General features: G+C 37.8%; 5 protein-coding genes across 5 annotated transcripts; 4 read left to right on the top strand and 1 right to left on the bottom strand.

Annotated features, from left to right (window-relative positions):
- Nucleotides 1-162: 162 nt before the first annotated feature.
- Nucleotides 163-1,851, top strand: LOC118744050 (probable palmitoyltransferase ZDHHC24). Its single transcript, XM_036476808.1, has 3 exons — nucleotides 163-701; nucleotides 773-871; nucleotides 1,277-1,851. Exons 1-3 carry the CDS (start codon nucleotides 464-466, stop codon nucleotides 1,849-1,851), a joined length of 912 nt encoding a protein of 303 aa, XP_036332701.1. The 5' UTR covers nucleotides 163-463.
- Nucleotides 1,852-2,331: 480 nt separating this feature from the next.
- LOC118743353 (probable palmitoyltransferase ZDHHC24) lies at nucleotides 2,332-3,618 on the top strand. The gene is made up of 2 exons (XM_036475963.1): nucleotides 2,332-2,734; nucleotides 2,806-3,618. Exons 1-2 carry the CDS (start codon nucleotides 2,503-2,505, stop codon nucleotides 3,417-3,419), a joined length of 846 nt encoding a protein of 281 aa, XP_036331856.1. The 5' UTR covers nucleotides 2,332-2,502; the 3' UTR covers nucleotides 3,420-3,618.
- Nucleotide 3,619: 1 nt separating this feature from the next.
- LOC118743352 (protein PTCD3 homolog, mitochondrial) lies at nucleotides 3,620-5,904 on the bottom strand. Its single transcript, XM_036475962.1, has 3 exons — nucleotides 5,463-5,904; nucleotides 5,014-5,409; nucleotides 3,620-4,954 (listed from the first exon to the last, which is right to left on the bottom strand). Exons 1-3 carry the CDS (start codon nucleotides 5,778-5,780, stop codon nucleotides 3,713-3,715), a joined length of 1,956 nt encoding a protein of 651 aa, XP_036331855.1. The 5' UTR covers nucleotides 5,781-5,904; the 3' UTR covers nucleotides 3,620-3,712.
- A 2,385-nt stretch (nucleotides 5,905-8,289) lies between these two features.
- On the top strand, nucleotides 8,290-11,016 carry LOC118743351 (glutathione S-transferase E14; the record flags this gene model as incomplete). The annotated part of the gene is given in 4 exon segments (XM_036475961.1): nucleotides 8,290-8,474; nucleotides 8,542-8,751; nucleotides 9,846-9,968; nucleotides 10,506-11,016. Coding segments are annotated over 4 exon segments (813 nt in total). The 3' UTR covers nucleotides 10,842-11,016.
- A 1,273-nt stretch (nucleotides 11,017-12,289) lies between these two features.
- Nucleotides 12,290-17,960, top strand: LOC118743968. The gene is given in 3 exon segments (XM_036476731.1): nucleotides 12,290-12,709; nucleotides 12,768-12,890; nucleotides 14,171-17,960. Coding segments are annotated over 3 exon segments (3,525 nt in total). The 5' UTR covers nucleotides 12,290-12,334; the 3' UTR covers nucleotides 17,198-17,960.
- The last annotated feature ends 5,132 nt before the right edge of the window (nucleotides 17,961-23,092 follow it).

Here is a 23,092-nt window from a genome sequence, read left to right as displayed (position 1 = left end):
CATGTTGTCTAAGTTTTTATTTTTGTCGTCGCCCATTTGCCTCTACAACATATGTATATCAGTGCCGTGAAAAACGGTAAGAGTAAAATTTCTGTGATCTATGCTCTTCACTCCCGTCACGATCGCAATCAGCTCTTGCAATTTTCCACACGCCAACTTTTTGAAGCGATTAATGTTGTGGTAGTGACATCACATTGATTGACCACCTGCTCTGGCCAATTCATGCAGGTACTCTTTGCATTACTTATCTTTTAGTTTTTCACGTGATAACCGAGCGCTGCTCTCTCATAAAAATTTTAGTTAGTTTATGTGAGATAACAACTTTTCCTTTATATCAGTTGCTTAATGTGTTTGGCCAATGTTTAATCGTGGTGCTAACAAAAGATTAATTTTTAAATATAAATAAACAAAGCAAACTCATGTAAAATTCGGCATTATTGTCGAAAGTTCATTTACGGGCACAATGAAATTGCGAATACGAAAACGATTTTTTCCCAGGCGTTTAGGCGATATCTTCTGTTTTTTATTGATAGTAGTCTTTTTGCCACTTGTTGCTTTTTTCGACGTTGTCGTTGTTGTGCCGGCTATCCACACACCGGGCGGGTTTATGCATAGCTTTATATTTACGATCGCAATGTTTATGATTTTCAATATAAATGGAAATATGTTTGCCACCATGATGGTGGATACCAGCCTTGATGGTAAGTTATATTAGTTTGATATATTTTTGTATGAATGTACATATGAAAATAGTTATCCCACCTATTTATAGCCATAAATCTGATAGTCCCAGAAGATGCTTCAGAAAAAGGATGGCATAGCTGTGAACGCTGTAAGAAGTTGACCCCTCCAAGATCTTATCATTGCAAAGGTAAACAACTAGTATTTCTTTAGAAAATATTTCAAGGGTATTTTACTGGCCAGTAATAATTCAGCAGAGTTAAATTTATAAAAAAAAGGCCGTTTCGTTCTTACTTTTTCAATGCGATATCGTTATGCTTCTTTTGCAATATAAAGAGCGGACGGTCTTTCTGCAGTTTTTACTATGGCATTTAGATATCAAAATAATAATAAATCATTCATTAGATACTAGTAAAAAACCAATACAAGATGAAATCTATACAAAGTAATTTGTATGGTCAGTATATCCATTCAAATAAATTTTTCATAAATATTATAGGTATTCAAGAAATCAAGCAAGTGGATTGGCACTATTTAAGTTATTTAATATTTTGGTTTATGGAGATTTTAAATAACTTCTTGTTTTTTTTTTCAGTTTGTAAGAAATGCATTTTAAAACGAGACCACCACTGTGTCTTCACCGGCTGCTGTGTTGGGCATTACAACATGCGATACTTTGCTTTGTTTCTTGTCTACATGTTTGTCGGTTCACTGCTCTCATTCTTTTACTTGAGTTATTACCTATTTTGGGTACGCGCCGAGACCTTTCGTCACATACTCAGCTTATTTAAAATGTTGGGTCCGATACTAATGGTAGCCCATGGCGGTAAATGGGATAATCTTCCGCTTCTATATTACAATTTAAATATAGTAGCATTAGTAATATCATCTATATTATTGGTATATCATGGAATACCTATAATCAGAGGTGGTACTTCTTACGAAAGACGCTTTAACTATCCATATGGAAGAGATTTCTACAGCAACTTGCGTACCATTTTTGGGAAAAGAATGTATTTGGTGTGGATTTCGCCATTTATTGGCAGTGAATTGTTGGACGATGGCGCAAATTCGGAAGAAGTGTTGGACAATGCGCCATTGCAGAGGCCATCAAGTCAGAAGCTTAGAAACAGAGTAAATCATCATTCTCGTAAGTCGCGCTTGGATTAAAGCTAGTTTAAATAGTCATTAACCCTAGACTTACTAGAACCATGTTCTGTAGTACGTAGTTTAACCCTGTTGTTTTACAAATAAAAGTAAACTAGATGTCATATGGCGGTCGCTGTGGAGGAATTGTTAGCAGTGTGCGTTACCATTCCGCAGGGCCTGGAATTATTGAAAACAATCACAAAATAGATGTAAAATATCTGTGCAAACGTTATTCGGGGTATATTGCTGAAACTACAAATATCAATACTCAATCAATAGTTACTATTTTCTGAATCACATATAAATACCTCAAAGAGTTTTAGGAATGGTGCTGGAGTGACAGTCCTTTTGATTAGATATAAATCCGAGCCGCTAGGTTACGTAGACCACAGGTAAAGGGGGTTTCGTCCAATTCGGCAACTCATGGGTGGCTGATCTGGCGGTCTTAAAAAAAACCCACCAAATTTTTTAAATAATAGCCTTGGCAGCTCCCTTTTGTTTACAATTGCAATTGGTCAATTGAAAAAGAAGCAGCATGATTTGTTATAAGTTGGCATCAGCGATTGGCCCAATTTGTTTACACCACAAATTATTTAGTTTTATCTTAATTACGAACAGCGGAATAGATACGGCGTGAACTTTTGTAAAGATCTGTTAAGGAAGCGATTTGCTATGCTTTTGCGGCGCAAATTCCTGCCACGTTCATTGCGTGATATCGGCTGCTTTTTGATGATGTTCATCTTCATACCAATAACATTTGTATTTGAGATCACCATAGTGCTACCCGATTTCCACGCCACAAATGGCATCATTTACATACTAACCTGTCTATTAGGACTATTTTTGCTATTCAATTTGCAGGCGAATATGCTGGCATGCATGTTGATAGACACAAGTGCGCGTAGTAAGTTGATGAATGTGTATATAAATTATCATATGTAAAAAAAAAAATATTATGTCAACCGTGTCTTGCAGCAATTGTACTAACACCTCCGTCTAATGATCGTCAACGTCAGTATTGGCGCTATTGCTCGGCTTGCGAAATGTTGGCTCCACCACGTTCTTGGCATTGCAGCATTTGTGATACTTGCATTCTCAAAAGGGATCACCACTGTGGCTTTACAGGTTCATGCATTGGTCATAACAACCACCGATACTTTGTTTTCTTTCTTCTATACCTTGCAATCGGTGCCACTTATGCTACAGTTTACAATAGCCTCTATTTCTGGTGGCTACATGCAGATACTTATGTTAATTGGCTGACTATGATCAAAATCGTATTTCCCATGCTCATGATATGCTTTGATGTGTCATGGCAGAATTTTTATTTGCTTATTTATATGCTCAATATTATTGCGAGTGCTTACTCCATGGTGCTCATCGCATATCATGCGCCGTATATAATGCGTGGAGCAAAGAATTGCGAGAAAAATTCAAAGCGATATGATCTCGGAGTACGACGAAATTTGGAGATGGTATTGGGAAGACGAATGCTATTGGCGTGGTTATCCCCATTTATTAAAAGTGATCTACCGCATGATGGCATACATTGGGAAAATGTTATGGATGACGCAGAAAAGGATCGTTAATTTGAATGCACATTAGCGTGTGCTTTATTTAAATTTGAATCTCTAGTCTAATTTTGAATTTTCATAATTTTTTAAGCATTGATTTAGAGTTAATATAATTACGAAAAAATCGTAGTATTGAAGTCGTATAAGCGGTATGGATTTTAGCGTTTTGAGGGTATGTGTCACAAAAGCTACCTGAATGATAGTAGGCTCCTTTCTCTTGTTTTTAAAAGTATACTTTATGCCACAGTAGGGATGTTCAATCATTATGCTCCTAACTTAAATACAAAATATTCCGCACACTGTCATCATTAATTGTTGCTACCAAAACTTTCTCCAATTAGCGACTTCAGCTTTGATAAATGTACTTCATTCAGCGTAAATCCTGTTTTGATTCTTTCTACCATGGGCTGGAAGTCCATGTTGTTCTCCACAGCATACTGTAAACAAATCAGCGCCTGCGAAGGTGCCTTATTTTCTATACATCCATCTATGTACGCCAGCAGGCATTTCTCAGATGGTGTCCCTGGTATACGATGTTGGTTTTTGTCGATATGGGTAAACACTTCGCTAGCTTTTTCAAAATTGCCACTACGCACTAATAACGCTAGTATGTCTCCAATCATTTTGCCTGTGAATTGTAAGTCTTTTGGACGGCGACCCTCTGGATCGGCAATTTTATGATAAATATCCCAAGCGATTTTACCCACTTGCTCGGGCAGAGATTGATGTGCGGGCAGCTCTCTGTTAGGAGGATTATCTATTAAAATTTGTAAGGTGCGTGTGAGGAGACTTTCACGGTTTGTGTGATCAAATATAACCATATCGGACCAGAAGCGGGGCATTAGTTCGACGGCTCCATGTATTTCAATAGCTTTTAATATTTCTTCCATAATACCGGGCTCTGGAATGTAAACGTGCGGGACGAGTAAGTCATAGATTTTCATGAATTCGTCGATTGGTTCTGTTTGGCAGAGTAGCGCAAAGTAATGACGATAATATATCGCCTCTTTATATGTATCGCCAATCAAATCATAATTATTACCAGTGTGTAGTAGTTCATCGACTTTCTTTGCAAGGGACTTGTCTTGCAAGTGATTGCGACAAACGTCCATTGCCGTTGTAAAGAAATACGTGTCTCGCGGGTGTTGAATTTTGAATTCTTTTCCCTTGATCTCATTTAAAATATCGACTATAATATGTGAAACTGGTCCACGTTCTCGACAGAAAATGATCAATAGGTAGTAGTAAGTGCTCAAGCCAAGCTCAACGCCTAGTTGCTTGAATTCCGCGAGTAGTTTTAGTGCTGAGCTACGAGCAAACTTGACGTTTCCAAAAGTGCTAACAACCTCTAATGCCGCATTTAAGGTGCCCAAATTTGGTTTCAACTGTTGCTGTGACATTTGCTGAAGTAATTCCCTGCATAGTTCCCAGCGTTGATCCGCCGTTTCTTTTAGGAAGTTCGTTACGCTGATCACTGCGTTGAAAGTTTGTGTGTCTAACTCAAATTGCTTTTCAGTTGCTTCTTGCAGAAGTGCATACGCGCGCTCAGCCTAATGGAAAGTTAGTAAGCAACTATGAAATTTAAACTATTAGCTCTGAACTGACTTACTTGAAAATATTTAGCCATTCCCCTTATAAGCGCTGCATACGATTGCGGTGTTTTTGGTTCTAATTCTCCAAACAGCTGTTCAGCTAGTTCGCCGTCTTTCCAAGTTTTACGATTACGTTCACGTGCGTCTGCGTTAGCCTTAAACCAACGTTCTTCAATCAATTCTTCCGGCAACGGCTCTTCGTTGTTGTAAAAGCAAATAAGTTCAAGAAGCTGCTGTTTCGTTTCATTGCTGATTTCAACACCCTTCTGCTTAATCAGATTATATACCACAAGAGCGTCTGTTACTTGCGAGTGGCGAATTAGATTATGCAGTGTATCGGCATCTACTTTAGTTTCTTCTGTATACAGCATTTTGGGTACAAATGCTTCGATGGGTGGTTGAGCTTCTTGGTGCTACAAATAAGTTCATTAATACCATTTTAAAAAGATATTTATTTGTTACTTACTTGGAACACTTCACGATGCTCTTCTCTAATAAATCGGGCCGCCTTTCGTCCAGCTTCTTGAGCCATGGCAAATGTTCGCTTGCCCACATTGGACATTGGAATCAGGTACGGATCATCATGATATTTGTAATGCGCTGCTGTTGGATCACGTCCAACCGTGCTGGCCAGTGCTTTTAATATATCAGTTGGAGACCGTTGTATGCGGTTGGGTATTTCTATAATATCCTCTGCCGCGCCACTGTACAAACGAGTGCTGCTGGTGACCAGATATTGAGCTGCACCTGTGTATATACGCGGGAATCTGCGAGTTAAATACATCGCGTTTTTATCTGACAATAATTTTAATTATTTAGCAAATATGTATATTTTATTTAAGAACACTCGTTACGAATATAAACGCCACCGCAGAGGAAATTATGAGGTTATGTCATACTCAGATGTTCGTTTGACATCGAATCAGCTGTTGCACTTTAGGGTGCGTTTGCAAAGGACTAATAAATTGGTTATAATGCACGGGGCGAATCGTAACCAATTGCGGCGAATTCGTAACGATCTATTGATTTTAAATGCTTCCGTTTTACACTGCGCTCAGGTGCATTATAATCGCTTGAATTCATTGCCCATACAATAGCTAATTAAGTGGCAGTTCACTCCGTTCTGTTACTTCCATTATAATCCAGGCATTATGATTTTACAGGAGTAAAGTCCGTTCCACAATTACAGGGTTAAGTACATATATATATAATACGCGAAGGCATTTTTTGTTCCGCATAAAAGATCTGCACCGTTCGTTCGATTTTCAAAAATGAGGTGTCAAATTAAAGAGCTTGGGCTGTAGATGTGCAAACTATGCATTTGACGTAGCGTTGACGCTTTTGTTTAGGTATGGCACTTCGGCGCTAATGCTAGGCGTCAGAAACCGTTCCGCCCAACGCTTTTGTTTAGGTATGGCAGTATACCAGGTGGTGTTAATGGCGAATTTAGATTTTCGCCGCAGTACTTCTTAATGTCAAACTGATGTGTTTGTTGTAATATGAATTCGCCTTGTTTGCAACAAAGACATCATTTTGACATTAGGAAGTACGAAAATCTAAATTCGCCAGTAACACCACCTTGTATAAATTCGCCTTGATCGATACCATCAGATCCGTACCGTTCGTTCGATTTTTAAAAGTGAGGTGTCAAATTAAAGGGCTCAGGCTGTAGATGTGCAGTAAGGATTTTTTTTTTTTAAAGAGTTGCCACCTTTTAAAATTTATCTATATTCAAATTATTTAAAAAAATTTATCAATTCTTCAAAATGGGCATTAATCGAAATATTTTTGAAAAGCTTTGTTTTATAACTTAACTATAGGAGGTTTGCACGTGTTTAAAAAATAAATTCAATTTGAATTAGGGGTAATAGGTAAGAGAAATATATATGTATCACCTTATGAGTTCCAAACGAAGTGGCTTTAAGAAGGTTTGGTCCGCAGGGAGCAAAAAGCGCAGCATTGTTCAGAACCGGCTGGCCAATTTCCGTGTATTTTGCCAGCAACGTTTCTTTGTCTTTGCCCTAGGTGCTGCCGGCGAGCGCCTTGTGGCTCTGTACTTTATTGCCAATTGCCGTTGTGCGCGCGGATAAGGAAAGCCGTGAATGCCCAGTTGAAGCCTCACCTCGACGATGTGACGATGTGATCTTCCAAAGCCTTCGATTGTGAAGTGTAAGAGAGTATGCTTGGCTGTTTGTTCTATGTATATATGTATGGTGACATGCAATAGGTCAAGCTCGAGAGTCTACTGCAGTGCTGTTGTATTGCTTCCGGAAACAGATCCGGGGACGCTAAGTGTTTCAAAAGGATTGTTATTAAGACTTACTTTGCTGTACCAGCATTTTCTTAAGTTTAGACCTCTTTTCTCAGTGCCGCAGAGGGTATTCTCTGGCAATTATAAATATGGCGACGGACGCAATTGTTAGAAAGCATTTGATGAAATTCGTTCACTACTAGAATCTACTGTATAGATTGGCGCTGTCATTATTTGAACTTTTTATGATCTTAGAAATTAAACCCGAAAATAGCGGTTACAAAATGATGAAAAAATCAAATATGTATGGTAAAAACAAAAAACAGATATAACAATTATACTTGCTTGAAAAAAATTTGAAAAAAAAAAATCTAACAAAAAAATCGATTACATGTAACCAAAGTTTTAACGGTTAAATTTTGATTTTACGATAGATTCCGATGGAAAACATTGACTCGATTCTGAGCCTACACGTATTTGAGTGTTATCCTGCTGAAAGTATGGCTGTAGGTATGTACCATCTTTTCATTAAAACGGCGTCGGGCTTTCGCTGAGACGTTGTACCTCGGCGATTGTACTTGCTTTCTTTTAAATTAATCACTTTGTTAATACATAGTAAGAAAGCTCTAAGAGCAAAAATGTGGTTTTGGTTAAAGTCCATTGGAAAGAGATACCTACATATGTATGTATGTACGCTTATCATTCATTACGAATCAGCCGCAAGTTCCCGGCTACGGTGTCTCCAATTACGCTTGCAAAGTTATGCACATCAAACCGTAACGTCAATATGTATATGCCTACATACATACATACAAGTGCATATATGTATATGTACGGATGTAGTATCATATATATATAAAGAAATATATATACACATATTTACATTTATCACACACCCAAGCGAGGCTTAAAAGAGCGTCTCAAAGAGGCGTTGAAGTTAGTCTTTGTCGCGCTTAAATCGGGAAAACATTAAACATTGACTGTTGATTATTAAGTGCAGACACCTACGCAAATACATACATAAGTACATATAAGTATGCAGCTATTGGCTTAATACAAGAATCTCACTTGCATTAGCAAAAAATGTCGAAATTAGTATTGTATTACGACGATGTTAGTCCACCGGTACGCAGTTGTCTGCTGCTTATCAAACTGCTGGACTTGGATGTGGAATACAAATTTGTGGATTTGTTCAAGGGCGGTCAACTTGACAAGGCTTTCTTGGAGGTGACTACATTGCTGGAGATATGATAGTAATTTTTAAATTTTTTAACTGTTATTCCACGCCACGCAGTTAAATCCAAATCACACAGTGCCTACTCTGGTTCACGATAACCTGATTATTACCGATAGTCATTTGATACTTATGCATCTTTGTGAGAAATTTGAAAACGCCAGCGAAGATGAGGCATTATGGCCGCGAAATTACGAGCAGCGCATTCGTGTATGGAATTTGCTGTTTTTTGAGTGCTCAGTGCTTTTTCGAAGAGACAGCGAGTTTTTGGTGAGTATGCAAGAATATTGCGGTGAATTTTTTGTTAAACGATTCAACAAGGTTTACTTTGTACTACTTTTTAAAAGCGGTCCTCATTGTGAACAGTTAAAAATTGCACAAGTTGGAAGAAATTAGCATTAAAATTTTTGTTTTTTCTTGTCGAATTGAAGGCATATTTAATGGGCATCAGGTTTCGTCGTGGAGGCTCAAATTTCCGACGGTGGTTCCAAAGATCCCTTCCCCGCCTCCCCTGGCACTGAAGTCGCCAAGTACGATTTTGATATCGTGACGGGGCACTGGCCCGCATGTGCTCTCTATGCGCTCATATAAGAGATCCTTGGACGCCTCGTCTTTCTCCTCCAATGGGACATGAGATGTGATGTTGAATAATCTCGTTTTGATGCAGATTGTGGCTAGACGTTCGTCCACCGGGGTGAACGCTAATACTCGGCGACCGAGCCTCTGTCCCACCGCCGCCACAAATCCGAATTCGCGCTTCTTTACGTGTCAGGTAGACGTCGCAAGGCTCTACGCGTTCGCTGCCTTGCCGCGTCCATCACATTTTTTTTAATGGCGGTGATGTCAGCCCCTGTATTCGCGAGAACATCAACCAGCCGGGCAGAGGCATCCTCTCCATAAAGAGGGGGTCTCATCCGAGGATTGTTGCATTGTTTTTTTTTTTTGGAGTTTGGTCGCTACCCAGAGGATAAGTGAATATTAGGAAAGTCGGGAGCTGCGCTTGAACCTTCCGCTAATCACTTCTGGCCACTCCCTGGTGTATGGTAGTCGAAATATTTCCCCACTTACAACGGCATCTACTTATGAAATAAAATATATACATAGATATATTTTCATACTTATGTACATACATACATAGGTATACATATCGAACCCAAACCGCCAAAATAACGCGAGCGACATTTTTCTTTAAATTTTCTTTTTGTTGCAGAAATGCATCTAGATGCTCTAGGAATATTTCTGCATCAAAAAGAAAATTTTGAAAAAAAAAATTCGCCTACGTTATTTTGGCGGTTAGGGCTCGATATGTATGTGTCATAATAAATTTTGTAAGTAACGGGTTGTTTTTGTAATGTAATTTTCAGTCCGGCATTGTTCGTGGTGGCTTCAAAAGTGTTGATTTACCGCTGCACGAACGTAAACTGCTAGAGGCCTATACTATGATGGAGACATATCTGCGAAGGCACAAATATATGGCCGCTGATCATGTAAGTTCAAGTTCGTCGGAATATTTAATTATCGTCGTTTAAAGTACAAAACCGCGTAGCGTGCTGCTGCAAAACCTGGTAACTGACATTTGTGCCAAAAAAATATTTGCTCACCGGAAGTTCCTGGCATCAAGTCCTTATCCATTCATACCTAAATATCGATTCTTAGACACGGGAAAAATAGATAATTAGGGATAAAAGAAAGAACCGTTTTGAAATGAGAAAAATTTTACTCTCTTCTCAACCTCACCTCGTAGGTTTTGCAATTTCTTGATACGCGATTTTGTACTTTAAACGACGATATGTATGTATAGTACTCACGTGTTTGTGTATAAATAATTTATAACATCTATTGTCTCTTAAATTCTTTATGTTAGCATCTTATACATTTATTACGAAGATCTCTCCAACTAACCGCAATTTCATTTGATTTCGTATCAATTACGGAAATTTATGCAATACATATAAAACTCTCTACCAATGTACATATGTACTACCACTTGTATGTACATATGTATGTATATTTTCTCCCCACAGTTGACTATTGCTGACATATCCATCGTAACCACATTGAGTACGGTGAATCTAATGTTTCCGATTGCCGCTGGCGCCACAGACAAATGGCCTCTATTGAATGATTGGTTCGCGCGCATGCGAGCATTGCCGATATATCATATCAATGAGACTGGTCTGGAAAAGCTACGCGTTGTCATCGAGCGAATTGGCAAATTTAAATTTCCAACAAGCGAAATTGCGACACCACCCGAAGAGGAGCAGGAGCCCAAGGAGGAACCTAAGACAGAAGAAGCGAATGTTGTGAGCCAAGAAAATGATGAAGACAATAGGCGAGAAAATACTCCAAATGTGGATTAGTTTAAATTCACTGAGATTTACCGAAATTTTGAAATATATTTTCTTTACGGTTTTCATAAATTTCATATGAAGGAACTGCTTAAATTATTTAAGTGAAATGTATTAAAGATTGATTTAAATCGTTTTAGTAAGTAATAGAGCATAAATTCGGATTAAAGAGAACGATTTTCAGAAAGTCGATTTCTTATTATTTTTCTGAATGAAAGTTAATAATTAGAAAGGGATATGTAGTTTTAAAACTCCCTTTTACCTCTACAGTACAAGCGTCCCATATACTGGACAAGTTTTGCTGTGCTTAAAGCTCTTTTTTGTAAATAAGAGCTTTTGTTCTTAAAATAACAGTGGTTTTGAGAAAATTATACCATTCTTATTTATCGCGTTTCTTTAATTGTATTTTGTGGGTGCATTTGAGCGTGCTTTTTTCAGAAATCTGATAAGTGTCACAAAAGTCGATAGTGACGATTTTAATATATTGGAAAAAATTTACTATTTTTCGGTGGAATGGGGATTCCAAAAATGTTTATTCATAGTTTTAAATAAAATATATTTCGGAAAAAAAATAAAAATATTTGAGATAATTTATCTGCCTATGATAACTATGCCTCTCAACGATTCATAATGAGCTGCACTCAAACTCGATACTCCATTTTGTGTAATCGATAATTTTCGCAGTTTTTGGCAATAATTTTTTGAGGCATCTACATTCATGATGGGCACTGCCTTGCCTGCGGGCAAAGCTCTCTCTCTCTCTCTGCCCATCACTGATCTAAATAAAAAATTTTCGATTTTAAACAAAAATTCTATTTACATTTAACATTGAATGTCCTAGGCTTGGACCAATTGTCCGCTTTTGCATGACATTGTAACCAATATTAGATCAAAACTCACACTTTATGCATTCAATTCGGACCACTTTCAGATCAATTCACCAGTCTTTCATTACACTGCTTTGATCGGGATACGATTGTATTTTTCGAACAATTGTACCAAACTTTCCTTCAGAAAAATGCTACAGTCATAACATACTACAAGAGTGCTCGGAAGTGAAATAGCAAATTTATTGCAAAGAAATTTTAGACCATTTTTTTTTTAGAAAGTAGCTGAACACAAGTTAAAGAAAATTAAACAGCTTACGTAATTTAGATATTCCTAACGTTGAAACCGCTCTTAAATTTCATAGCTTTTCAATTCATTGGCAATGTGTGAAAGGAAGCTGTCAATTCAACGATCAGTCGCAGTTCCTTTTTACAAATCAAAGTGAAAGTCATGTGTAAGATTTAGTTTTGATTTTGAAATTTAAACATTTCGGAAATGCATTCAATAAAATTCCTATAAATTCTATACAAAATTTAATTGTTAGTTTTTTTTTCTCTGTTGTGCTCTCAAACACTTAAAGCTTAAATCATTCAAAAACCTCCGCTTGTACTCGTGCATAGACATAAGTTCACGCAAGTCGGCGGTGCACTAATTCGCGATCGTCCGTCCCTTCAGTAATGTTTGCCAACAACGAAATTAATCATGTGCGCCCCATTTTGTATTACGACGACATCAATCCACATTCGCGTGCTGTGTTAATGATCTTGAATATGTTAAACGTCGATGTAGAGTTGAGAGCAGTCGAAATGATCAAAGGCGAACACTTGAAGCCGGCATATGCGAAAATCAATCCAGCAGGCACCGTCCCCACCATGGTGCACAAGGATCTCATCGTCAGCGACAATGCAATATTCGCTTATGTGTGTGAAAATCACGGCAATGACAAGGCAAAACAGCTAATTGCGTTTAATTGCTACAAACGGCATTGTCGTATCTTGTCCAGGCTATTCTTTGAGAGTCAAGTGCTGCATCGCATCCATGGACAATTGATGGTAAGATGATGATGTTGCGACGTGTCAAAGAGGTATTTATTGGTTGTATATATTGCAGACTGATTTAGTGCGTAAAACTATTTATGAAACAGATGTTGATTATCATCAGAAGAAAGTGGAGAACGCGTATGATGTGATGGAGTCCTATTTGAAAGATGGTGCATATATGGCAGGCTCTGTGGTGAGTGTACTGTAGGTTATAGGAAACAAGGAAACTATAAATCTAAAATTTAGAGTAATTTTTAGGAGTCTAACATAAAACCAAAGGGGAGAGACTTAAAGCTTAAACAGACGCCAGCGTTGATCCGGATTAACTCTGACTTAATCCGGATCAACTGCAGTTAATTCCCGAGTTGATCCGGATCAACGATGTCGTCTGTTTATGCTTTTACTGCTTTACGCCACCTTCGAACGACAAACGGATTTTATGAAAAACTCGTTCATGGCAGGAATGCACTCGGAGGTTTGTCATTGCCTGCCTTTTTCTAATTTAGATGTTGCTCGTGCCAGATCCCGAATACAAGTCATACGGAGTGGTAGTACGCATCTCTAAACACTTAGCCACAAGGGCCCATACTAGATGCTACGGCTGTTATTTCTATGGATGAATGCTTCAACGCTTCTATACTCAAGTTTTTCTATGACCTTTAAAAGGTATTTAAGAGTAGAATGTCACCTCTTGCAGCGGAAGGATCTGAGGGTCTGCCTCTATGATATCTTGCATTTATTGTTGTGATCCTCAATAGAAGAAGACATCCTTGCTTCCCCTAATCCCCCTTCCCCTTTTTGATGTAATCTTAGATACAATAAATTTGTATAGAAGGCTCACAGCGAACAAAATACCTTCAAAGCCTTAACATCTTTCAGCCTGTTTAAAGAGGTCTTTGGTACGGAGTCTATCACTTCGAGGAATCCTCTAAATTAAAACTTCTTTGATAAGACCATCATCAGCTTTGTATCTGTGGTGTAGTCGACTCTCATACATTAGCGTGTGAAAATCTGCTCAGAAAATTTCACAGAACGATCGTTGTGTGCTGTACAGATCTTTAGCTACTACACCTGGGAATGCTTGATACCTTTATCCGTGGCGGGACTTTGAACCTGTAGGCTTAAAAAAGTGAGTGCTGCTAATTATGGAGACGATATCCACTTCTCTTTCGGTATTTCAAGGGAAGGCATTTACAATGCCCAAAGCTTGTGTCTGTAGTGACAGGAAAGCAGCACTAAAAACATTGGCCTGCCATCAGGTCAGCTCTGTAATTCGTTAAACCCCAAACCGTTGCTTTATTAAAAAAAACCCGAAAGCCTTTCGATATGTTACAATTGCAGCTAAGTCCACTAATTGCGAGGAAGATAGTATCCTAACCTCTAATTTCCTAAGTATTTTAAGTGGATTTAAATGAAAAACTATACTGGCACCTGCATTCCTATTCCACTAACATTGCTCTACCCCTTTTCCAGTTGACTGCAGCTGATATATCATTTGTCGCTTGCCTCGGTGCCTTGGATATGATGTTTCCCATCGAGGTAGATCGCAAGAGGTGGGAAAAGCTGAATGACTGGTTCAGGCGCATGCGTTTACTGCCTGTGCATAAAATCAATACCAATGGAATTGAGAAGCAACGTCGAGTCGTCGAATATTTTGCCAAGTTTCGATTCGCAGGAGACGTAAGTCGTTACAAGACGGGCGTGCGTGATTCACTTGTGCCGCAATTCACTGAAACGCCGGCACGTTGTAGTATTGGCGTGCAAACGAACGCGGTACTACAAACTGATTTCTCTGATCAATTTTACGCTGACGACGTTTTACAACGAAATCGAATGGTGGAAAATAGTGCAAAAGATTTGGAAGTTGAAATATTCCCGCAAACAGTAGTTATTGATTTATTAAAAGAAATTCCAGCGTTAGAAGTGACAGCCCTAAGCTTAGAAAAAGATGACACGCAGAGCGCACCAAAGCAATCGCCTGCCCAACTTAATGATCGGCATCATGAACAAATGCCAGAAGACCGCTTAGTCCCAGAACCTGTGATCATTCCTGCAGCGCAAACTGAGACGAGTACTATCGCAGAAAGAAGCTTTGGCGGCGAACAGAAAGAAAAACCGCCAGTGCCACCAAGGCGGAAACGAAATAGAACGATTGTTATGACAGCGTTAGATTTCAACGGAAAGAACTCAGATAATGAACCCATTGAGGATCCGAGAGGAGTTATTAAAGATAAACCTATAACGGCCACATCAGAAAACCAGAAGGACAAGTACACACTAGAAAGCAATAATAGTAACTCGAGCCGTTTGAACGGCGGCGTGGAGCCTATCGTTCCACCAGAACCGCCTGTCAGTGCTTGTCCCTTAACAGCAGTTAACAAGACCTCGGAAAGAATCAAAGAAGCCGGGAAGAAATCGTTGCCGATACCAGCTAAACCGCCACCTACAAGAGACGAGAAAATGAAAACCAGCAGCGAACCGAAGCCGAATGTCAACGACAAAAATAAGGCCACTAAAATACAGATACTGCCGCCAGGCTCTCCAATCAACGGTCAGCAAGTGGCTTTGCAGTATACGCGCGGTTCATATGCGTCTGCTGCACCATCGCTGGTCGCGCCACCACCGACCCCGAATAATTCATCGCAAGATGTACAAAACGACTTTGAGTTCCCGCCACCACCATCTGAGGTTTCGCTACAAAATTCACGCGCATGCTGCAAAGCGGTTCGAGCAACAAAATTGATCGTATCTAATAAAGTAAACGCAGAATCTATACGGAAGACTGTTGTAAAAAAAGCAAGTGGCTTTGCACGAACAGACAATTCAAAGGTCTTAGCTGATTCCGTGACAAAGACTGCTGCGAGAAAGTCAACCGATGTAAAGCCCATAGCCGACAGAAAAAGCGCCGTTACCGATAACAAAAAGTTTAAACTTGTAAAGAAAACGAGACTCATTGCCAGCGGTACGAAATCGCCTAGTTCTCATATCTCGATTGCATCATTGGGAAACAATAAGGCTGGAAAGGTGCAGAAACCTTCGAAAGAAACAAACACCGCGCCAAAATTGATTAGAGCAGCAACGGGTAGACCTGTTACAAAAAGTCAGGACAGGAAAATTCAAAAACTAGGAAAAGGCGCTGATGTTAAAGTGGTTAAAAGTTCGGGTGCCACTGTGAATGGCTGCAAAAGTGTAAAAGGAGGTTCGCTTAACTCTACTGGAACAGTGAGAATAAATACCAAGCCAACAGAAAAAAAGCGAAGAGTTGAGGGAGGTGGCCATTGGCGATCCAAGGAAAAAACACTGGCACCAGCAGTAGATATGCACTCCAAACTTTTGAATGCTGTCTTAAAAGAGCCTAAAACTGTTGAGGTGAAATCTGCAGTCCTTGTTCAAAAACTGGAACTTCAAAAAACAGAAATTTCAGAAGCGAATTCCACGCCACCAAACACAACGACAGCTGAAGGAAAAGCGGCTTCCCAAATCACTACTAAAGCCGTTAAAAAAGAGTTGAAGCCAGCAAGCCAAGCACTCAGCTCAAAAAATAAAGTAAACGTCTACCCTGCAAAAATAACAGGACACAATAAGACTAAAACAACAAAAATCCTCAATACTAGGCCATTTGTAGTTGGTGTAACCGCTTCCAACAAAAGTCAGCCAAACGTGGATACAGTAAAGCGGGCAGTGATAAAAATTAAAAAGAAAAGAGGAAAAGTTCCAAGAGTAGCGCAGACTCTACCATTCGAAACACCTTGTGCTTCGATAAAAGAACTGAAGTGCGTTGTTGGACAAAATAGAATACAACAAAATGCGAGCTCGGCAACACTAACGCCCGACTACAGCACACCAGAAACCACTACCGGAAAAACATCGCAGGCTCTAGCAGTTTCTGCAGCTAACCGCATATTGCAATCGCCAAACGAGGCTGGACATATTTTGCCAACTAATCCATTTCCGCTTGCGGGCAAGAGCGAAGAAGTGACTTCCTCAGCTCTGAAAGAGCTACCAGCGGCAGTGGGACTGGTTGCTAAGACAATGCAGACACTTGCTGCTGCAACACCAAATTTTCGCCCACCGGCCATAAACATATTGAAAGTACTGTCCCCAAAGCCTTATCCACTTTCCCCACCACTACTGCCATTTCATCACAAGTTACCACCACCACCGCTGCCAAAGTTGTCACCAAACGACGGAATGCCACAGGCAGGTACCGTAGCAAAGGCGCTGCAGTTTTTAAGCGCAGTAACCTCAGAAGCAAATCCGCTTTGCGGTGCCGTTAAACCATTCAGAAAAGCTGCCTTGAAGATTAAAAGCATGGAACCGCCAACATCAGCGGTGGTGAACAATGGTGTCGAGGAAGCGGTTGATGCATAACCACTGGCTGAAATACTGACGGCGACTGTACGATATATGAACAAGAGCAAGGTAGAGCATACGAATGAAGTAACAACGACAAATCAAACTGAGCAATCGTTCGCAAAATTAAAAAAATTTGTCAGATAAAACGGTGGGAAATATGGCGCCAGCGGCTGAGGAGAAGGCAGTAGCAACAAATCTTAATCAAATGGCAGATATATGTAGCTGTGATGGATTGTCAGATTACATCGTCGTTAGCGTTGAATGAGGTTAACAAATCGGCAGATGGAGTTTTGGTTAATATTAAAGAGGATTAAGTACGGAATACAGCTGCAGAGGCTGAACTCGAAGCAACAGCTCAAACAACATGTGATATCGAGTCGCAACTAAATAGTGCTTCTTAGCAGCTGCCCAAGTCGTAGAATCGCCCGCGAAAGCTGATCTCATCGAAGCCACCCTGGAGGCAACAAAAACGTTGGATTTAGAGGCGCATAAAGCGAAAAATTCTTCAAGAACATCGGCCGTTTGCACCAACACCGCCAATCAGACCGAAATATACGTATTTATAAATACAACGCCCCCACTGCCGTCACTTCCGAAAACAACAAATAAAACGTTGATATCGAAAAAGACTGAAGAACAGCGCACTGGTGGTGAGACAGTGATGCAAGCACGTGGGTTGAGTCCACGCATGCGTGGGGAACGCCCAAAATTAAATTTCGAAAATTAAAAAAAAAATATTTAGAGAGAAGAGAGGTATCGCACAGTGCAGGTTTTTAATTTCATCAAATTTCAAATCCCCGTATACCGATAAAGAAGTTCTCAAAGGAAGAAAATAAAACTTTATCGCACATCTACAGGCTAAGATCTTACATTTTTGGAAATATAGATTGATATTGATCTGTTGATAATTCATCTAACTTGTTGAATAATTTGAATGTAACTTTTTAAACACTTGGCAACCCTCTTCAAACACTCCAAATGTTCAAAATAAATATTTCTTAACATTCATACGTTTGTCTCCCGTATTTTTATATTTCACATAATCATTGTGTTCAGGGGCGTACCCAGGAATATATTTTAGGGGGGGTTTTATATTTCTGAAGATATATCACCGGAAAATTCTGAAAATCTGCTTGATAATACGCTCTTTAAAATACATTTATGCAAGTTTTATGTACAGTATGTAATAAATAAACGTTTTAAAATTCATAAACTGCACTTTATTTACATAAGATTAACAGAACTCAAACACTTTTAACCGACTTCAAAAAAGGGGAGGTTATCAATTCGCCGGAATACATAACTTTTTTACCACGTGAACCGATTTCAATAATCCTTTCTTTATTGGAAAGATGGTACCTCAAGGGTCGTCCCGTAATTTGGTTTAGAGATCCGATGATTGCATCACGAAGAAATTAACGGAACCGCTAAATTTTTATATGAGAATTGAAGTCGGTTGTGTTCTTTCCTTAAAAACTACTTGTTTAATAAAAAGTTCTATAAACTCAAGATGCGCTCAACTTTCAAAAGTACCTAATAAAGAATTTTAAAAAAGAGTCAGTAAAAATAAATTTGATTCCATGAATTTTTGCACTTTTATGTTAATTTTTTCGATTTCTGGTTTCTGGTTTTCGATAGATGGTGATTTTTCACGATTGCTAAATTTTTTTAATATTTCGAGTTCCGAAAAAATTAACTGAACTCTCAAGGAAAACGAAAAATTCATATAAAACGACGGACGAGAAATGGAAAAGAAATTTTCTTCTACCAAATTTTCATAAATCAGTTTGCAGCTCTCAAGAAAAAAATGCTCGTATCAAGGTACATTGAACAGGTAGTATCAGTAGAGCAGCTGATTTGATTTATTTTCAAATTATTTGGTCTCGAAAATGTCAAATATTTTTAATTTTTTCTCACAAAAATTCTGAATTGTTAAAATCCATTTGCATGTGAAACCTTTTTCCATACAAAACAAGCGATTGAATAGCAGCTTTTGGAACGTTCGCCCAACTCAGCAGCACAACCGCTGATTACTGGCCCTTGTAAAGGATGGATCAATGCTTCGAGAAGCAAACAAATTTACTAGGAAAGAAAGTTGCAACAATTTTTATTTTTTCCAATTTAAATCTTTTATTTTTTATAATTTTTTGTATTTCACATGGCACGCTTTGATTTAGAAGAAAAAATTCAGAACAGTTTTTGACACTTTCGATACCAGAAGCAGCAACAAAATACACGCAAATGTTGTTTTTGCTCTACTGGTACTACCTGTTTAATGTGCCTTGGCTCGTATATTTATTTCTTCAAGAAAATTTACAGCAAAAGCAAAGTGCTTTATAATAAAAAATATTTCTTGTGATTTTTCTTGAGAGCTGGCTTTACGATACAGTTTGTATTTCAGGTTATTAGCTTTAGGGGGGGTTTGAACCCCAAAACCCACCCCTTGTGTGCGCTAATGGTTGTGTTACATAGTTAATTAAGTTAGACCTTACAAACAGGTGGCAGCCCTCTTTAAAAGTAATTTAACCTTGTTAACTCTCGTTCGTCTGACATTGCCATACACGTTTTTAAAACTGATGAATTAAGTTGAATTTGATTTTTTAAACATGGGGCTATCCCGCTAAATATAGTTCAGAAATAAAAGTTTTTCAAAAATTCATTCGATTGAAATGCATTCATTTAACTTACTTTACTTACTTAATTTGAACTCAACCTTTTGAACAGGTGGCAATCCTCTTCTAACACCTCAAAAATTATCCTAGTGTTCAAACTAAAGTTTTCTTAGCACTCTTCTGTTAGCCATCCTCATTTTGTTATTTCATATAACTTGTGTACATACATACATATATGTTAACTAAATTCGTCCAATCTCTCACAATCGCTTTCCACAGACTACTTTTATGTTAGAAACGCTCGCAGCACAGAATAAAATTAAGCTTTTTTTTTTTTTTGTGTTTGCAGACAGCTAAAACATGGGTTACCTAGAAATTATTTATATGTGCGTCAGCTTAAATTTTAATACCGAAATTTTACAACTTTGTTCACAACTAGGCAATAATCATAAAAAAGATGTCTATTGCAACGCCGACGCTTATCGTAGATATGCAGGACAAGTTCAGCCTCAACTCATGTCGAACGAAATTTACATTTATGACTTGCCAAACCCGCAAATCATATCGAGTTTCACTCAATAATTGCAAACCCTCTTTGACAGCTGCACGTTTTCAATAATACTCTACCGCATTAACGGTTGGCCAAAATCAGCGAGTGTCCTTTACTGACAAGGGACAGGCACAAATAGGTAATAGGCGCATATACTAAATACATATATACATTAGACCGCACCAGAAAAAAATTCTAACGTATTTTTGAAAGGCAATTCGGAAAACAAAAATTTTTTATTCGTTGATTTTAATTACGCCGTTCTAGTACTTCTCCACCAGGTTTCAGTTCTTATCACCCTAACATACGACCCTAATGTCAGTAAATTAGAGTTCACCAATAATCATTAAACTTTTGCTAAGGAAGTATGCACATACATATTTCGACGATTCCAATAGATTTATAAAAAAAAAATTATATTGTAGGTATCAACGAAAAATGTAAAACGGCAACCCCTATTTCGGCCAAACGTAACATTTTTTCGAAATTACCTTGCAAAATACTTAAGATTGAGCCGTGTAGACCGAATGTTTTTTTTTTGTTTGCTTGTAAGGTGGTGCGGTCTAATGTACATCTGCCTACGGATAACAATACGCAAATATGTACTTTTGTATGTATGTATGCCTAAGCAGACTACAACGAGCACAACATGCCTAACGCAATTTCGGTTTGAATTGCATTCAGATAAGGATGGGAGTGAAATTCAGATGTTGGCTCAATCATTAATACGAAACCGGATGCCAGTGTGAACAGTTCGAGCGAATGTGAACCGAAATCGTAAAAGTAGGCAACTTTTTGACAGATGACTCTGGGGAATACACTTACGTGTGTAGGTATATGTATGTATATACACACCGCGTGTCACAATTGTAAGCGCACCTTATTTTGAAAAGTTTTAACAATTTATAGTTTTTGTTATATAATTGTAGTTATTTTTTTTTTATAAATATGTAAAACATTCAACAAATTTTTCGTAAAAATTTCGTGATTTTTGATTATTTTTTGGGTGTGTTATTTTGTAGCAGTTAAAAAATTTGTGTACAATTAACTAGGACTTACCGTTGATTTTTGGTAAAATTATTTGTTGAAGGTGTTCATAATTTCCTTCCATATAAAAAAAATCGGCGAACATACGGAAGAAAATGACTGACACCATCATAAAAAAAGAAGCCAAAAATCAACGGTATGCGCTAGCTACTTCAAAATTGCCCTTTGTTAATTAAAACTAAATGGGTTAAAAATTGTTTTTTTCCGAAAATTTCCTAACAAGATTTTGTCATTTTAAATTTTAACAGGTTGATAAATTTACAATTTTTTGGTGCAAACGCGCATAAGATTTCTAATAATAAATAAAATTATAGTTTAAAAAACTAAAACCTCCCTATTATAACTGCCATTCGTACTGTCATCAGGTATGTAACTTGATCTTGCATCTTTTAGGCGCATCAATATTACATAGTTACATCCCGAGCTAATAAAAGGAAGGTAAGAGGTAAAAAAGCTTGCAAGTTTTCTGAAAGTCTGTTGAATTTGTTTGAATATTCCACGAAATTTGAAACTGGATTTAAACGTGTTTTTTTTAAGAATAAACTATATTTAAATAAAATAACAAAATCAATTGTTAAGTTTTGTCAATATGCGGTGCGCTTATAATTATGACACCGGGTGTATATACGAGTATATACATATGTAAGAGTAAATCTATGAATATTGTCATCGTGAACGGTATGAGCTAGGATTAATAGGGGACAAGTGTCATTAGCAGTAAAACAAAGGAGGACTACTGTAAATGTTATGCGAGCAGCGGAGAGCAAACAAAGGCCTAGCCACATCAACAAAAAAAGTGGATGTGCAAACAACCCGACAGGCAATAATACCTTGTCAAAATAGAGAGTAGGGTACAAAAAACCCACACCTGACACACATACATAAATAAGTGTGAAGGATAAAAATTGTAAGCAATTTCCGTTTAGAGGCTAACTTCTCTACTCGTAAAAGTGGCAGCATGGTTGGAGAGCATGCAAGAGCTTGGTTTGTATTTCATTTGCATACATATAGTACATACATGTGTATATACATATGTATATTGTGCGATATGAATTTCCTCGGTAGCATAAAAATGCCAAAACAAGCTAAGAAATAACGTGGGATCATAAAAATTTTTTAAGAAGCCTCTAAAAGAATGTCTTATTCATTAAAATTTGTAGTAAAAAATATATGAACATATATCTACATGTGTACATTATGGTGCCTCACCAAAACAAATTACGGTCTTCATCGCAATTATAAATCTTATTATATTTGAGAACCTCCGCCAAAATTTTTTGGAGAAATATTTAGATTTACGTGAGCTGCATCGTTTTGATCACAATTTTATGCAGACGTTTTAAGATTAAACTCTTATATCATCTGAAGTGATTATTGGAAAAAATATTTTTAAAAACTAGTTTTATTTATAAAAAAATCAATTTTTGGAGCTACTTTCATATCGGTTCAACTCATGTAAATCTAAATATTTTTTCGAAATATTTTAGCGAAAGTCTTAAAATACATATAATTGATTTCATAATTTGGATGGTAAGCCCGTACCGATTTTTTATTGCACGGAGTGTGATGCACTCTAGTAAATAATAAATAAGTATGTATATGCATTTGGAATATTATTTTTTCAAACTTAAAGTTCCCATCTGTTACTGAAGTTGCTCCACGCCACAACAGCTCACTTAAGTCAATTAAGTATTACACAAAAAGTGGTGAATTCAATTAGCACAATGTCCGAAAATTAAAATAAACAAAAGGTCCTTTAGCCATTTTGTGTTCTTTGCTCTTTGGTGACAATGTTGATATTTTCGATTTATTGCCTTTAATTACATTGAG

The sequence above is a fragment of the Rhagoletis pomonella genome, unplaced genomic scaffold, assembly GCF_013731165.1.
Source record: "Rhagoletis pomonella isolate Grant_MI unplaced genomic scaffold, Rhpom_1.0 Rhpom_scaffold_00007, whole genome shotgun sequence".
Taxonomy (NCBI): Eukaryota; Metazoa; Arthropoda; class Insecta; order Diptera; family Tephritidae; genus Rhagoletis; species Rhagoletis pomonella.
This window is presented reverse-complemented; position numbering and strand designations above follow the sequence as displayed.

Coding starts and splice junctions, on each gene's coding strand:
- LOC118743352 (XM_036475962.1), bottom strand. CDS start 5,780: ATGTATTTAACTCGCAGATTCCCGCGTATATACACAGGTGCAGCTCAA. Junction 5,410..5,462: donor AGCATCGTGAAGTGTTCCAA/GTAAGTAACAAA, acceptor ACTTATTTGTAG/CACCAAGAAGCTCAACCACC. Junction 4,955..5,013: donor GAATGGCTAAATATTTTCAA/GTAAGTCAGTTC, acceptor ACTTTCCATTAG/GCTGAGCGCGCGTATGCACT.
- LOC118744050 (XM_036476808.1), top strand. CDS start 464: ATGAAATTGCGAATACGAAAACGATTTTTTCCCAGGCGTTTAGGCGAT. Junction 702..772: donor GGTGGATACCAGCCTTGATG/GTAAGTTATATT, acceptor ACCTATTTATAG/CCATAAATCTGATAGTCCCA. Junction 872..1,276: donor AAGATCTTATCATTGCAAAG/GTAAACAACTAG, acceptor TTTTTTTTTCAG/TTTGTAAGAAATGCATTTTA.
- LOC118743353 (XM_036475963.1), top strand. CDS start 2,503: ATGCTTTTGCGGCGCAAATTCCTGCCACGTTCATTGCGTGATATCGGC. Junction 2,735..2,805: donor GATAGACACAAGTGCGCGTA/GTAAGTTGATGA, acceptor CGTGTCTTGCAG/CAATTGTACTAACACCTCCG.